Source organism: Musca autumnalis, unplaced genomic scaffold (genome assembly GCF_047663935.1).
Source record: "Musca autumnalis isolate F117 unplaced genomic scaffold, ASM4766393v1 scaffold_5, whole genome shotgun sequence".
Taxonomy (NCBI): Eukaryota; Metazoa; Arthropoda; class Insecta; order Diptera; family Muscidae; genus Musca; species Musca autumnalis.
This window is the reverse complement of record NW_027412088.1, coordinates 43,988,373-44,003,243: the sequence shown is the minus strand read 5'-3', so window position 1 is coordinate 44,003,243 and position 14,871 is coordinate 43,988,373. Positions and strand designations below refer to the sequence as shown.

General features: G+C 34.0%; 1 protein-coding gene across 2 annotated transcripts; it reads right to left on the bottom strand.

Annotated features, from left to right (window-relative positions):
• Positions 1 to 13,697, bottom strand: LOC141404901 (putative inorganic phosphate cotransporter). Of its 2 annotated transcripts, none has more exons than XM_073988728.1 (4): positions 13,540 to 13,697; positions 3,272 to 3,408; positions 375 to 1,448; positions 1 to 305 (listed from the first exon to the last, which is right to left on the bottom strand). In XM_073988728.1, the coding sequence occupies exons 1-4, from the start codon at positions 13,562 to 13,564 to the stop codon at positions 81 to 83; spliced, it is 1,461 nt and encodes a 486-aa protein (XP_073844829.1). In that variant the 5' UTR covers positions 13,565 to 13,697; the 3' UTR covers positions 1 to 80. The 2 variants fall into 2 exon arrangements, with proteins under 2 accessions (XP_073844829.1, XP_073844830.1); XM_073988729.1 differs by lacking the exon at positions 13,540 to 13,697 and adding an exon at positions 3,546 to 4,268.
• Between the last annotated feature and the right edge of the window lie 1,174 nt (positions 13,698 to 14,871).

Below are 14,871 nucleotides of genomic sequence, written 5' to 3'. Positions count from 1 at the left end.
AATAAATATAAAATAAATAATAACAAATTTCGGTATAAAACTACAACTACTTAAATACTATTAACCGTTGTTGTTGTAAATTAATCAACTTTCTCTACATTTGTGGCAGTTTCGCTTTGTTCTTCTATTGCTTTCGGTTTGGAAGTTTCTTCATTAACTGATGTTTCAGCATCCTTGGGCGAAAGGAAATCTTCAGCATCCCAGGGTTGGGAAACAGCAGTACCCCATATGATATAAAGCAAATTACCAAAGAAGAATATTATTGCTGAGATGGCAAAAACAATCTGCCATTGAGTTCGATTACTCTGAATAATAAGAACAAAATTATATAAGTTAGGTATTTTCGTACAAAAAATTGTTCTACAAAATCTTACCGAGTCTGTTACAATTACTCCCACCACCAGAGGTGATATCAAAGGCATAAAATTAGCTATGGTATTTACAATACCCATCACTATACCAGCATGATTCGGTGATAAATCAATGGTGTTCAAAGAACTGCCAATGGTGGCTCCACTGTTGACTCCCACACTTATTGTCATCAAGGCAATGGCCCAATTCTTGTTGCCCTCATTTAAAAAGCCAATAATTATCAAACCAACTGCCGGTATCCAAAATGCAATGCTGTTTATGGTTTTTCTTATGGCCGACAATGTTAAGATTTTTTTACGTTGCAAAATATCCGAAGACAAGACATAAACATAGGACATAGCCCACATGGCTAGGAAGGGTAAGGCCGAGAATAAGGCATTTGATTTTATTTCCATGTTCAAAACACCATGTAAATAGGAAGGTATTTGGGCTTGTAGTGTTGCCAGGCCCCAGGCTTCAGAGCAACGGGCCACCAAGAGAGCATTAAAAGGTATTGATAAAAATATTGCCTTCCATGGCACAGGTATTTTTTTCTTGTGAAAATCGTCAGCATGTTCCATGGATGACTCGATATAATTCTTCTCCGCTTCTTTTATGAAACGCGATTCGGTAGCATTATTATTGGCAAATACAAACCACAAAATACACCACACAAAACATAAACCTCCTGAAACGTAGGATATACCGGGCCAACCCATTGACCCCTCAGCAATGAGACCCGTAATACCCAGAGCCAAGACGGTACCACATTCAATGCCCGTATGACTTAATGAACCCAAACGATTTCGTTCTTGCAGAGGAGACCATTTTGCCAAATGCTCGTGAATGCATGGAAACAGCATACCCTGGAAGAGACCTTGTATAACACGAATAGCACAAAATGCCTGCCAACCTCCCCAGGTGACAGCAACCGGGGTGACAGCACTCAACACGCCAGAGAGAAGGGTCGATAGACCCATTGTTAATTTGGCACCAAATAGTTTGCACAATGCTCCACCCGGAAATTGTGTAATCACATAACCCCAATAGAAACTGGAGAGAATATAGGAGATTTCTTTTTCATCCCAATCGAATTCCTGCAAACGAAAGTAAGACAAAACAAGTAAGAAAAGTCTATAGTCGGACGGAGCCGACCATGGGATACCCTATACCACTATCCCTGGACAATCGCTCTCCACGGAACTTCTTTTCAATGATTGTGAAAATTTAATTATCAAATATCAGAGATGTAATGTATAATACTTATGACCAAAACCAAAAAGTTATCTAGCATGACAAAGAAATTTTTGTAGCAGGAAAGGAAAATTTAGTTCCCACAAACTAAAATGTAATGAAACCCACTTATGTAGTACTGCTACTTCCGTTGTTTAACCGCAACGTTATTGAAATTTTTACCAATTTCACACAAAAGTTTCAGTCCATTTAACCCGCTAAGTATTATCTGATCTTCACGTTGGTTTGTACGCTTATTCTTCATCATAAACTCAAACTTTGTTTAAAATTTTGCGGGTTATTATTTTGACCTACAGAGCCGCTACAAAATTGGTTAAAATTTTGTTTTTGGTCCATTTCATCCCCTGAACATTTCACGATCATCACCAAAAACTAATCATTTCTATTCTGGCCCGAACACAATCTCCTTAAAAAATTTGTTATTGAAGTTCAAATTGCCTTAAGCTTGTTTACAATTTTTAATGGACGGACACACACCGTTAAATCGCTTTATCTCGTCGAGATATGAATTTTGGCATACCAAATAAGGGGTCTAGGACGAATATTTCGTGATGTTACATAAACTATTGGAGAGACAATATGTAGCATGGTATAAAAATGTGGTTCTCTACACAGAACCCAATATATATTAGGCAGTAGGCCCGTTATCTAGCAGACACTTTATTGCAATTTACATCAGATGAAAGGTCAGTAGTTTTTTTCCATATGTAGGTTACTTTGCGAAATATATATGTCCTCAAGGAATTAAAATATCGACCAAAAATAAAATTTTTATATTTTTCATACAAAAGTAATGGTCCATTTCACCCGCTAAAGAATATCAGATCATCATTCAAAATTGTAGGCATCTTTTTCGACCTATACTCTTACCCGGTGCAAAATTTCGTGACTATTGATGTATAATTGCGACTTCTAGCGAGTTTATTATTACACTACAAACAAATAACGGAATATATTAGGCTGTAACTCTGTTATCTGATCATGCACACCAACATTATTGGCATCAATTGAAATGTCAAGCGTTCCACTTTCAAGTATATCTCACTTGTCCGGAATGTCACTTCCAGGAATTAAGATATAACTGTATATTAAAAATTTTCACAATTTTCACACAAAAGTTTTGGTCCATTTAACCCTCCAAATATTATCCGATCGCCATCTCAAATAGCAAGCTTCTCCTGTGTGATATACTCTTACCTTATTTAAAATTACGCGTTGATCGGACTATTATTGAGACCTACAGAGCCACTACAAAATTGGATAAATATTATGTTTGTGGTCCATTTCACCCGCTAAATATTTTACGATCATCACCAATAAGAATAGGGATCTATTCTGATCTGAACCCGACCTCCATACAAAATTTCGTGACGATCGGTCCATAATTGCGGCCTGGAGCGTGTTTACAATTTATAATGGACAGACGGACGGACGGACGGACGGACGGACGGACGGACGGACGGACTGACGGACGGACACACATCTCAAAATCGCTTTATCTCGTCGAGATATGAAAAATGGTATACCACATTGGGGGTCTCCGACGAATATTTCGCGGTGTTACATGAATTTTTACCAAAACAAACTTATAATACCCTTTTCCACATTGTGGTATAGGGTATAAAAATTGAAATGAATTATGCGATATTTGTTTTGTTTTGCTTACCGGAAAATCGGGATTTGTTGTCTCAGCATTTGTCATGGCCACAACAGCAACACCGATATTTAAACGACCTATGTAGACCACCGTAATATTTAGGAATATTAAAAATGCCTGCATGTGACGCATACCCAGTGTGGGTCCTGCAAAAAATAAAAGAAAACATTATTACTATACCATCATTTCTGCTCATTTGAATGGTGTAGAATTTTAAACACCACGAACGTGATTCTGGGACCAATAAATATATGTATATGTATATACCGAACATAGTAGCGACGTGAAAATTCTTAAGGGTCCACAACGAATATTATAACCGAATATATAATGTATCGGTGGCCTTAACAGTGTTGAAAATTCTAATACGGTTGGCGAACTTTAAAATCAACATATCAGAAAAAATTGAGAATTTTACTGGCCACGAATTTTATGGTCATAATATTTTGGGCTTTGGGAGAGTTTCCTAATGTTACTGTAGAGAAAATACCGAATATTAACAAGTGAAAAAGTAACAGTCGGCTTTGCCAACAGAGATATACCCTCACACGGTGCACTTGACGCAACTTTAAATGGAAGGTGTAAAGGAAGTTTTTGCGGATTCTGAAACTACAATGTTTATAGATGAGAAAAATAAAAAACACGAGTGCTTTTTAAATAAATCGCGATTCAAGTTGGCATTTTTAAGGTTTTTTAGTTTTTCACGATTTTGCTTGGAATCCGCAAGTCCTGTCGAAATGGGACGAAAGAAAATGTTGTAGCTATAAAAATTCTCTACAAGACTGACCTTTATGATAATTTCTTAAGTTTTACCGTTTTTGAGATATGGAAGTTCAAATTGGGACAAAATGCACTGACTGTATCGTCTCCTTATAAAACAGTATCATGACTGCAATTTCCCAACTTAAACTTATATATCTCAAAAATGGTACAACCTACGAAAAAGATACGAAAGCCAATCTTGTAGAGAATTTTCACAGCTACAACATTTTTTTTAGTCTCATTCAAACAAAATCCTGAAAACCTGAGAAAAAATCTGAATGATTGATCTGAACTTCTATATCTAAATACGGTAAAGCCTAAGAAAATATTATGCAGGTCAATCTTGTACAGAATTTTCACTGCTACAACATTTTCTTTAGTCCCATTTCGATAGAACTTGCGGTTTTCAAGCAAAATCGAGAAAACCTAAAAAACCTTAAATGTGAACTTTGATCGCGATTTATTTAAAAATCCGTTCAGCGATTTTGTCTAGTTTTTGGATTTTCTTCACAAATGAACATTGCTGTTTCAAAATCAGCAAAAACTTCCCGGGTGTACGCGAGTTTCACTTAAAGTTAGTTAAAGCGCACCATGTATGATCTTGTCAATGCATTGTAACAATTTGAACTTCTATATCTCAATAACGGTAAAACATATGCAATTATCATAAAGGTCAATCTTGAAGAAAATTTCCATAGCTACAACATTATCTCTAATCGCATTTCGAAAGGACACTGCGGTTTCCAAGCGAAATCGTGAAAAGCTAAAACAACCCCTAAACTTGACAACTAGAATCGCGATTTATTTAAAAGGCGCTCCGGCGCTTTTTTGGTTTTTTGATTTGTCTCATCTATGAACATTGTAGATTCAGAATCCGCAAAAACTTCCCAGGTGTAAGCACCTTCCATTTAAAGTTGCTTCAAGAGCACAGTGCTCAGTCTGTGTGAGTTCAAACTTTCATCTATGGACGATATAGAGTCGAACACGGGCTACGCAACCAAAATCCTTTTCCCCAATAATTATGTATTAGGGAGTTTTCAGATATTGTGGCCCCTTTCGGCGTATGAACTTTGCGACAACATATATAAATTTAGATTAAAGCTCGCAAGTGATGCGGAGGAGGTGCCTGAAGGAATGGATCGACATACTCCATTTTGGAAGTGGATCTAATTTTGGGAGTCATTTCAGTTGGTAATCGTATAACATAGAGGTTTTGGACCAGTATGTCAGGAAGCATGGACTTGCCCATGAAAAATATAATATCGCTGTAAACAGGACCACAAGGAATAGCATCCGTATAATTTTCCAAAGGATCTTCGAACAGATCCTAAACTGCATATAAATAGAAATGTTGAACTTTTGTCGGGGGAAGTACCCTAAAGAGAAGACCTATTTAGACCATTTTAGAATTTAAACTACAGTTGGACAAAACATTACGAGGTAAAATTTTGGACCGAATCGGCCGATATGTTTGAGAGTTATCATGCATTCCAGCCATTTTATCATGAAGTATGGACTTGTCCCTGAAAAAACTTGTACAGTCGTAATGGAGGCAGTGAATATAGGTTGTTGCAAAAAAAATCAAAGTGATTCGAGATCCTGTCTTAAACTGCACTTTTCCGAAATTTTGGACGGGAAGAACCCGAAGGTGTTGACCGAGGAATCGACCGGAATGAACCGATATGAACCATTTTCATACTTAAACTAAGTTTGGACAAAATATTGCGGAAGTCAAATTTTTGACCGTCCGAGAGTCCAGCCAACCAGACGGACATGGATAAATCAACTCCAACTTGCGAGAAAAGGATTTTGTCCAAACATACATTGCTGAATTTTGCTGTTCAGTCTTCGTTGTGGGTATACAACTTTGCACCAAAAACTTGTCGGTCCACGTCTTCATATAGCCCCCATAGAAAGGTACCTTCCGATTTCCGGCATTTTGAAGGTTGTGGCCTCAATATCCAACTGATATGGCTGAAATTTAGCATTTAGTCTTTGACGGGGGTATAAAATATTCCACAAGAGAATTATCAGTATAGATCCACGTCTTCATATAGCCCCCATTGAAAGGTATCATTCGATTTTCGGCATTTTGAAGGTTGTGGTCTCAATATCCAACCGAAAGAGCTAAAATTTCTTCGTTGGGGATATTAAACATTCCACCATTAATTTGTCGGTTTAGGCCCAATTTTTTGAGAAATTTGGTATGTAGCCTTCGCTAGGGGCACAAAAATATTTTGAAAATCGGATCGGATTTTGATATAGCTATATTGGACCCACAATACCCAAAATCCGATCTGATTTTAAAAAATTTTCGTTGAAATTGTTTTTCAGCCACAATAATGAACTGTTTTTTTCGTCGATCGGACCATAATTGTGACATTTAAAAAATTTTGGTGAAAATTCGCCTTTGGCCTCATACAAATTACTATGGAAACAAGGATTGGCGCGGGTTAACTTCATCCGATCGCCATAAAATTTCATATACACACAGAAAAGGGATATTGTATTAGCAATCATATTCTAAAAACAAAATAGTGTATTTTCAAAATCTGAAAATATATATTCTTGTTTCAACCATATATTTTTTATCAGGAAACATAATGTCACAAAATATATTGTTGCACCAACAATACATATTTTCAGAATTTTAAAATACATTATTTTGTTCTGGGAATATGATTGCTCCTACAATATCTCTTCTCTGTGTGTATAAGGTTTTTGGATCAAGTGGAAAAATATAGGGGGTAGGAAATACATTTTTTTTGACACTCTAATATACATACTTACTCGGAGAAAGCTATCCATATACATATGTATACAAGTTTTAGCCTAATCCAAATGAACCGGTGTTTCACAATTTTATGTATATCGAGAAGGGTTTTCTTCAAATTTTCGGACCGGGATTGGTGTAATTTAGAATTGTGTGTTGTCAGAGGATACAAAAGCCCAACTCGGCAAATTGTAAATATCGGCCATGTTTTGAAAGAACAACGATAACACACCAGGTGAGCTCTTTTAAAGGGTTTTGCTAAATTTTCCTTTTGACGCTGATGTAGTTTGGTATCTTGGAATCTCAATGGGTAGACAACCTCCATGCAGAAAATGGTCAATAAAAAGTGATTGTCATCAGATAAGATATTCTGCTCCCCCAAAGAACATGCCTTAACGTAGAGGAAGAGTTTACTACTTTCACAAGCGAAAGGAAAGTAATTATTCCTATTTGGTTTGGGGTTTAAAAAGTTCTATCCGGCCGAACATATTGTTTTTTACTTATTTATTCTGTCACCGAAAAAATAATTCTATAGAATGCTTACATATAACCGGATTTAGTGAATCCAATGGATTTAACAGTGTTTTTAAATATCAATTTCTTTGCTTATACATTAAATAAATCCTCATGCAGAAGGTTAACCCGACAGAAAGCTATAATGTAAACATGGTGTTACCTACCCTGTCCAATCACTTTCATCAAATCAAACATACCATAAATACTTATCAGTTTTTACTTTTATGTTTTGTTTTACTCTTTGTTATCTTAAATCAATTGACTTTTAATAAGCAATCGTGTTTATCGGAGATATAAACAAATTTTATACACATCAAGTGGACTCTTCCATAGAGAGAAGCGTTAATTACCTTAATATATGTATTTTAGTTTATAGTGAAACTTATCTTTGGCACAACTTTAGGGTTTTCAGTAAATAGTGTTATAATCATTGGCGCACACACATTAACCATTTGAACATTCATTGGGCAGATTGAAGTATAAAGCAAATTTTTACCAGAATATTATTCATAAAAAGAACTTATTACTATTTATGGCTTAATTAATTGTGGAATATGTCAAGTAGGTTTCATTGAAGGTAAAGTGGTAATGTTTTATATTTTTGGAAATTAATATAATGTTATAGTTTTTATTTATATCAGAATAAATAAATATACAAATATTACACTATAGTTGTGTTCCAGAACCTGCAACACATACTTCAAAATCATTTGAAATAGTTCCGACACATATACAATATTCGTTTTTATTTCCTTCTATATTCTAAATACTCGAGACCGATATAATTAAATGAATCTTTCAATTCAGCGTTCGTTTGAGTTTGTTTATGGGTTTACTATTTCTGATCTTCCTGCTTTGGGTCCTCTAAAAATAATTTCAAATAGCATTGTTTAATAATTTTAAAAATATACGTTTTTTCTTCTAGTCCTCTAAAAATAATTTTAAAAATTTACGTTTCATACTCTACGTTTTCTCCGCTCAGAGTCCTCTAAAAATAATTTCATGTCTCCACTTTATTTCTGCTTGAAATCATATAAAACTGGTTATAAAAATCCAAGTTTTTTTCTTCTTATAGTCCTTTTAAAAATCCACATTTCATGTCCCCACCTTTTTTTCTGCTTAAAATCCTATAAAAATAATTTTAAAAATCCACTTTTTTTCTGCTTAGAATCCTCTAAAATAAGTGTAGCAATTCAAGTTTGTTTCTACTTAGAATCCTCTAAAAATAATTTTAAAAATCCACGTTTTTCCTGCTTAGAGACCTCTAAAAAATAATTTTAAAAATCCACGTTTTTTCTGCTTAGAATCCTCTAAAAATAATTTTAAAAATCAACGTTTTTTCCTTCTTAAAGTCATCTTAAAATAATTTTAAAAATTCACGTTTTTTTCCCTTCTTATCGTCCTCTAAAAATAATTTGAAAAAAACAGGTTTTTTCTGCTTGGAATCCTTTAAAAATAATTTTAAAAATCCATGTTTTTCCTTCTAAAGTCCTCTAAAAATAATTAAAAAAACAGGTTTTTTCTGCTTGGAATCCTTTAAAAATAATTTTAAAAATCCATGTTTTTCATTCTTATAATCCTCTAAAAATAATTTTAAAAACCCCGCTTTTTCTGTCTAGAATCCGCTAAAAATAATTTTAAAAATCCACGTTTTTTTCCGCTTAGAGTCCTCTAAAAATAATTTAAAAAATCCAAGTTTTATGCCAGCTAAAGTTTCTCTAAAAAATTTTTAAAAAATCCACGTTTTATGCCCCCTATGCCAGCATAGGGTTGTCTAAAAATACTTTAAAAAATCCACATTTTATGCCAGCTTCAGGTACGCAAAAATGCTTTGAAAAATCCACGTTTAATGACAGCTTAGGGTTCTCTAAAAATTCTTTGAAAAATCCACGTTTAATGACAGCTTAGGGTTCTCTAAAAATTCTTTGAAAAATTCACGTTTAATGGCAGTTTAGGGTTCTCTAAAAATTCTTTGAAAAATCCACGTTTAATGGCAGGGTTCTCTAAAAATTCTTTGAAAAATCCACGTTTAATGGCAGTTTAGGGTTCTCTAAAAACTCTTTGAAAAATCCACGTTTAATGGCAGCTTAGGGTTCTATAAAAAATCCTTGAAAAATCCACGTTTTACGCCAGCTTAGGGTTCTCAAAAAACACTTTGAAAAATCAAAGTTTTATGCCACCTTAGGGTTCTCTAAAAATACTTTAAAAAATCCGCGTTGCCACCTTAGGGTTTTCTACAAATATTTTGAAAAATCCACATTTTATGGCAGCGTAGGGTTCTCTAAAAATACTTTGAAAAATCCACGTTTTATGCCAGCTTAGGGTTCTCTAAAACACTTTGAAAATCCACGTTTAATGGCAGGGTTCTCTAAAAATTCTTTGAAAAATCCACGTTTAATGGCAGCTTAGGGTTCTCTAAAAACTCTTTGAAAAATCCACGTTTAATGGCAGCTTAGGGTTCTATAAAAAATCTTTGAAAAATCCACGTTTTACGCCAGCTTAGGGTTCTCAAAAAACACTTTGAAAAATCAAAGTTTTATGCCACCTTAGGGTTCTCTAAAAATACTTTAAAAAATCCGCGTTGCCACCTTAGGGTTTTCTACAAATATTTTGAAAAATCCACATTTTATGGCAGCGTAGGGTTCTCTAAAAATACTTTGAAAAATCCACGTTTTATGCCAGCTTAGGGTTCTCTAAAACACTTTGAAAAATCCACGTTTAATGGCAGCTTACGGTTCTCTAAAAATTCTTTATGGCAGCGTAGGGTTCTCTAAAAATACTTTGAAAAATCCACGTTTTATGCCAGCTTAGGGTTCTCTAAAATACTTTGAAAAATCCACGTTTAATGGCAGCTTACGGTTCTCTAAAAATTCTTTGAAAAATCCAAGTTTAATGGCAGCTTAGGGTTCTCTAAAAATTCTTTGAAAAATCCACGTTTAATGGCAGCTTAGGGTTCTCTAAAAATTCTTTGAAAAATCCACGTTTAATAGCAGCTTAGGGGTCTCTAAAAATATTTGAAAAAATTTACGTTTAATGGCAGCTTAGGGTTCTCTAAAAATTCTTTGAAAAATCCACGTTTAATGGCAGCTTGGGGTTCTCTAAAAATTCTTTGAAAAATCAACGTTTTATGCCAGCTTAGGGTTCTCTAAAAATTCTGTGAAAAAACCAGGTTTTATGCCAGGTTAGGGTTCTCTAAAAATTCTTTGAAAAATCAACGTTTAATGGCATCTTGGGGTTCTCTAAAAATTCTTTGAAAAATCCACGTTTAATGGCAGCTTAGGGTTCTCTAAAAATTCTTTGAGAAATCCACATTTTATGCCACCTTAGGGTTCTCTAAAAATTCTTTGAAAAATCCACGTTTAATGGCAGTTTAGGGTTCTCTAAAAACTCTTTGAAAAATCCACGTTTAATGGCAGCTTAGGGTTCTTTAAAAATTCTTTGAAAAATCCAAGTTTTATGCCACCTTAGGGTTCTCTAAAAATACTTTAAAAATCCACATTTTATGGCAGCGTAGGGTTATCTAAAAATACTTTGAAAAATCCACGTTTTATGCCAGCTTAGGGTTCTCTAAAACACTTTCAAAAATCCACGTTTAATGGCAGCTTACGGTTCTCTAAAAATTCTTTGAAACATCCAAGTTTAATGGCAGCTTAGGGTTCTCTAAAAATTCTTTGAAAAATCCAAGTATAATGGCAGCTTACGGTTCTCTAAAAATTCTGTGAAAAATCCACGTTTAATGGCAGCTTAGGGGTCTCTAAAAATATTTGAAAAAATTCACGTTTAATGGCAGCTTAGGGTTCTCTAAAAATTCTTTGAAAAATCCACGTTTAATGGCAGCTTGGGGTTCTCTAAAAATTCTGTGAAAAATCCACGTTTAATGGCAGCTTAGGGGTCTCTAAAAATATTTGAAAAAATTCACGTTTAATGGCAGCTTAGGGTTCTCTAAAAATTCTTTGAAAAATCCACGTTTAATGGCAGCTTGGGGTTCTCTAAAAATTCTGTGAAAAAACCACCTTTTATGCCAGGTTAGGGTTCTCTAAAAATTCTTTGAAAAATCCACGTTTAATGGCATCTTGGGGTTCTCTAAAAATTCTTTGAAAAATCAACGTTTAATGGCATCTTGGGGTTCTCTAAAAATTCTTTGAAAAATCCACGTTTAATGGCAGCATAGGGTTCTCTAAAAATTCTTTGAGAAATCCACATTTTATGCCACCTTAGGGTTCTCTAAAAATTCTTTGAAAAATCCACGTTTAATGGCCGTTTAGGGTTCTCTAAAAACTCTTTGAAAAATCCACGTTTAATGGCAGCTTAGGGTTCTTTAAAAATTCTTTGAAAAATCCAAGTTTTATGCCACCTTAGGGTTCTCTAAAACACTTTGAAAAATCCACGTTTAATGGCAGCTTACGGTTCTCTAAAAATTCTTTGAAAAATCCAAGTTTAATGGCAGCTTAGGGTTCTCTAAAAATTCTTTGAAAATCCACGTTTAATGGCAGCTTAGGGGTCTTTAAAAATATTTGAAAAAATTCACGTTTAGTGGCAGCTTAGGGTTTTCTAAAAATTCTTTGAAAAATCCACGTTTAATGGCAGCTTGGAGTTCTCTAACAATTCTTTGAAAAATCAACGCTTTATGCCAGCTTAGGGTTCTCTAAAAATTATGTGAAAAACACCACCTTTTATGCCAGGTTAGGGTTCTCTAAAAATTCTTTGAAAAATCAACGTTTTATGCCAGCTTAGGGTTCTCTAAAAATTCTGTGAAAAAAACACCTTTTATGCCAGGTTAGGGTTCTCTAAAAATTCTTTAAAAAATCCACGTTTAATGGCATCTTGGGGTTCTCTAAAAATTCTTTGAAAAATCCACGTTTAATGGCAGCTTAGGGTTCTCTAAAAATTCTTTGAAAAATCCACGTTTTATGCCAGCTTAGTGTTTTCTAAATAGGCTTTGAAAAATCCACTTATTATGTCAGCTCAGGGTTCTCTAAAAATACTTTGAAAAATCCAAGTTTTATGCCAGCTTAGGATTCTCTAAAAATACTATGAAAAATCCAAGTTTTATGCCAGCTTAGGATTCTCTAAAAATACTATGAAAAATCCAAGTTTTATGCCAGCTTAGGGTTCTCTAAAAATACTTTGAAAAATCCACGATTTATGCCAGCATAGGGTTCTCTAAAAATACTTTGAAAAATCCACGTTTTATGCCAGCTTAGTGTTCCTCTAAAAATACTTTGAATAATCCACGTTTTATGCCAGCTTAGGGTTCTCTAAAAATACTTTGAAAAATCCACGTTTTATCCCAGCTTAGGGTTCATCTAAAAATACTTTGAAAAATCCACGTTTTATAACAGCTTAGGGTTCTCCAAAAATACTTTGAAAAATCCACGTTTTATGCCAGCTTAGGGTTCTGTAAAAATACTTTCAAAAATCCACGTTTTATGTCGGCTTAGAGTTCTCTAAAAATTATTTTGAAAAATCCAAATTTTATGCCAGTTTAGGGTTCTCTAAAAATACCTTGAAAAATCTTCGTTTTATGCCAGTTTAGGGCTATCTAAAAATACTTTGAAATATCCAAGTTTTATGCCAGCTTAGGGTTGTCTAAAAATACTTTGACAAATCCACGTTTTATGCCAGCTTAGGGTTCTCTAAAAATTATATGAAAAATCCACGTTTTATGCCAACTTAGGGTTTTCTAAAAATACTTTAAAAATCTAAGTTTTATTCCAGCTTAGGGTTATCTAAAATACTTTGAAAAATCCACGTTTTATGGCAGCTTAGGGTTCGCTAAAAATACTTTGAAAAATCCACTTTTTATGTCAGCTTAGGATTCTCTAAAAATACTTTGAAAAATCCACGTTTTATGCCAGCTTAGGGTTCTCTAAAAATACTTTCAAAAATCCAGGTTTTATGCCAGCTTAGGGTTCTCTAAAAATACATCGAAAAATTCACGTATTATACCTGCTTACGGTCCTCTAAAATACTGTTTTAAAAATCCACGTATATTAACTGACTTATCGTATTATTCAATTCTTTAACAAATATTTTACACAAAATATGGAACGTTTTTGAACTTGTTTTTGTTAGTAGCACCCGGTATAACAAATATACTATAGACCCGGTAATTAACAAAACACTTATGTTTCCAATTTTATTCGCACTTTTACAACATTTCAATATAAAATTATTTACATATTTTATGTATTCGGATTTTTCTATATGTATATATTTTGTATACCTTTATCAACTTCGACAACCGTCATATTTTTTGTTAATATATTTTTTCACTGTTTTTTTGAGTTTTATTTTATAATGTTTTAATTTAGGAATTATTCTTCTTTGCTTGTAACATTTCCAGTGAAAAGGAAGCTTTCTCCTAATGAGTGACCCGAACCATTGGACCGATTAAAACCGTATGAAATACGTTTTGTGAAAATTCTTTAGGATTTCGCCGTTTGTCCCCCACACGACGGTGGGAAAATAAAAAATAATCTTAAATAACGATTAAATAGAAGGCGATAAATGCTACGATAACTTTATTAACAAACAGTCTACGCTTTACGTGGTTTTGCTTAATAATTTTTTTTATTGGCCAGCCAAATTGTTTGTGTTTGAATTTGCTATTCATTTTCTAAATTTTTGTCGTTCTGAATAATATAAGTGATTAGACTAACTATATTAGAATTTTAAATGGTAATAATGGCTTTTTGATCTTAATCAATCGGCTGTCAAATAAAATATCAGGCCTCCAAGAATAAGACATTGAAGCATGACCTACATTTATATTTATTGTATTTACGATTTAGCACAAAACTATTTTTAACAAAAAACAAGTAAGAACGGCGTTAAGTTCGGCCGGGCCGAACTTGGTATACCCTTCACCACAAGTTGTATTGAAGTAAAATGGAATAATTAGTTTCCTTTCGTGTATGAAGAAGACTTAATACTAAATTTAAGCAATTTCGGTAAAACAATGTGAGGCACCATTCTATGGGGGGCTATTTCAAAACGTCGATCTACACCGACAAATTTCTGACGGAAAGTTTTTAGGCTCAAAGAAGTCTGAATACCAAGTTTCCTATATTTCGGTAAGAGAATGTGGCTAAAACTTTAAAAATACCGAAAATCAAGAAGTACGCTTCTATGGGAATATAGGAAGACGTGGACCTATACTGATAAAACTCTTCTGGAATATTTTATAACCCTTTGAAGACGAAATAACGATTTTCAGCCATTTCGGTTGGATATTGACGTCACAATTTCAGTATTACGAAAATCGGGAGGTACCGTTCTATGGGGGCTATATCGAAACGTGGACCTATACCGACGAATTTTAGTCAGAAATGGGGCAATATGAAAGCGTGGACCTGTACAGACATATTTCTGGCTAACAGTTTTATATCACATTGAAGACTAAATACAAATTTCAGCCATTTTGGTGGAATATTGAAGACACAACCTTCAAAATACGAAAAATCGGGAGGTACCGTTTTATGGGTGCTATATGAAGGCATAGACCGATACCGACAAAGTTCTGGGAGGAAAGTTTTATACAACCAACGTAGACTAA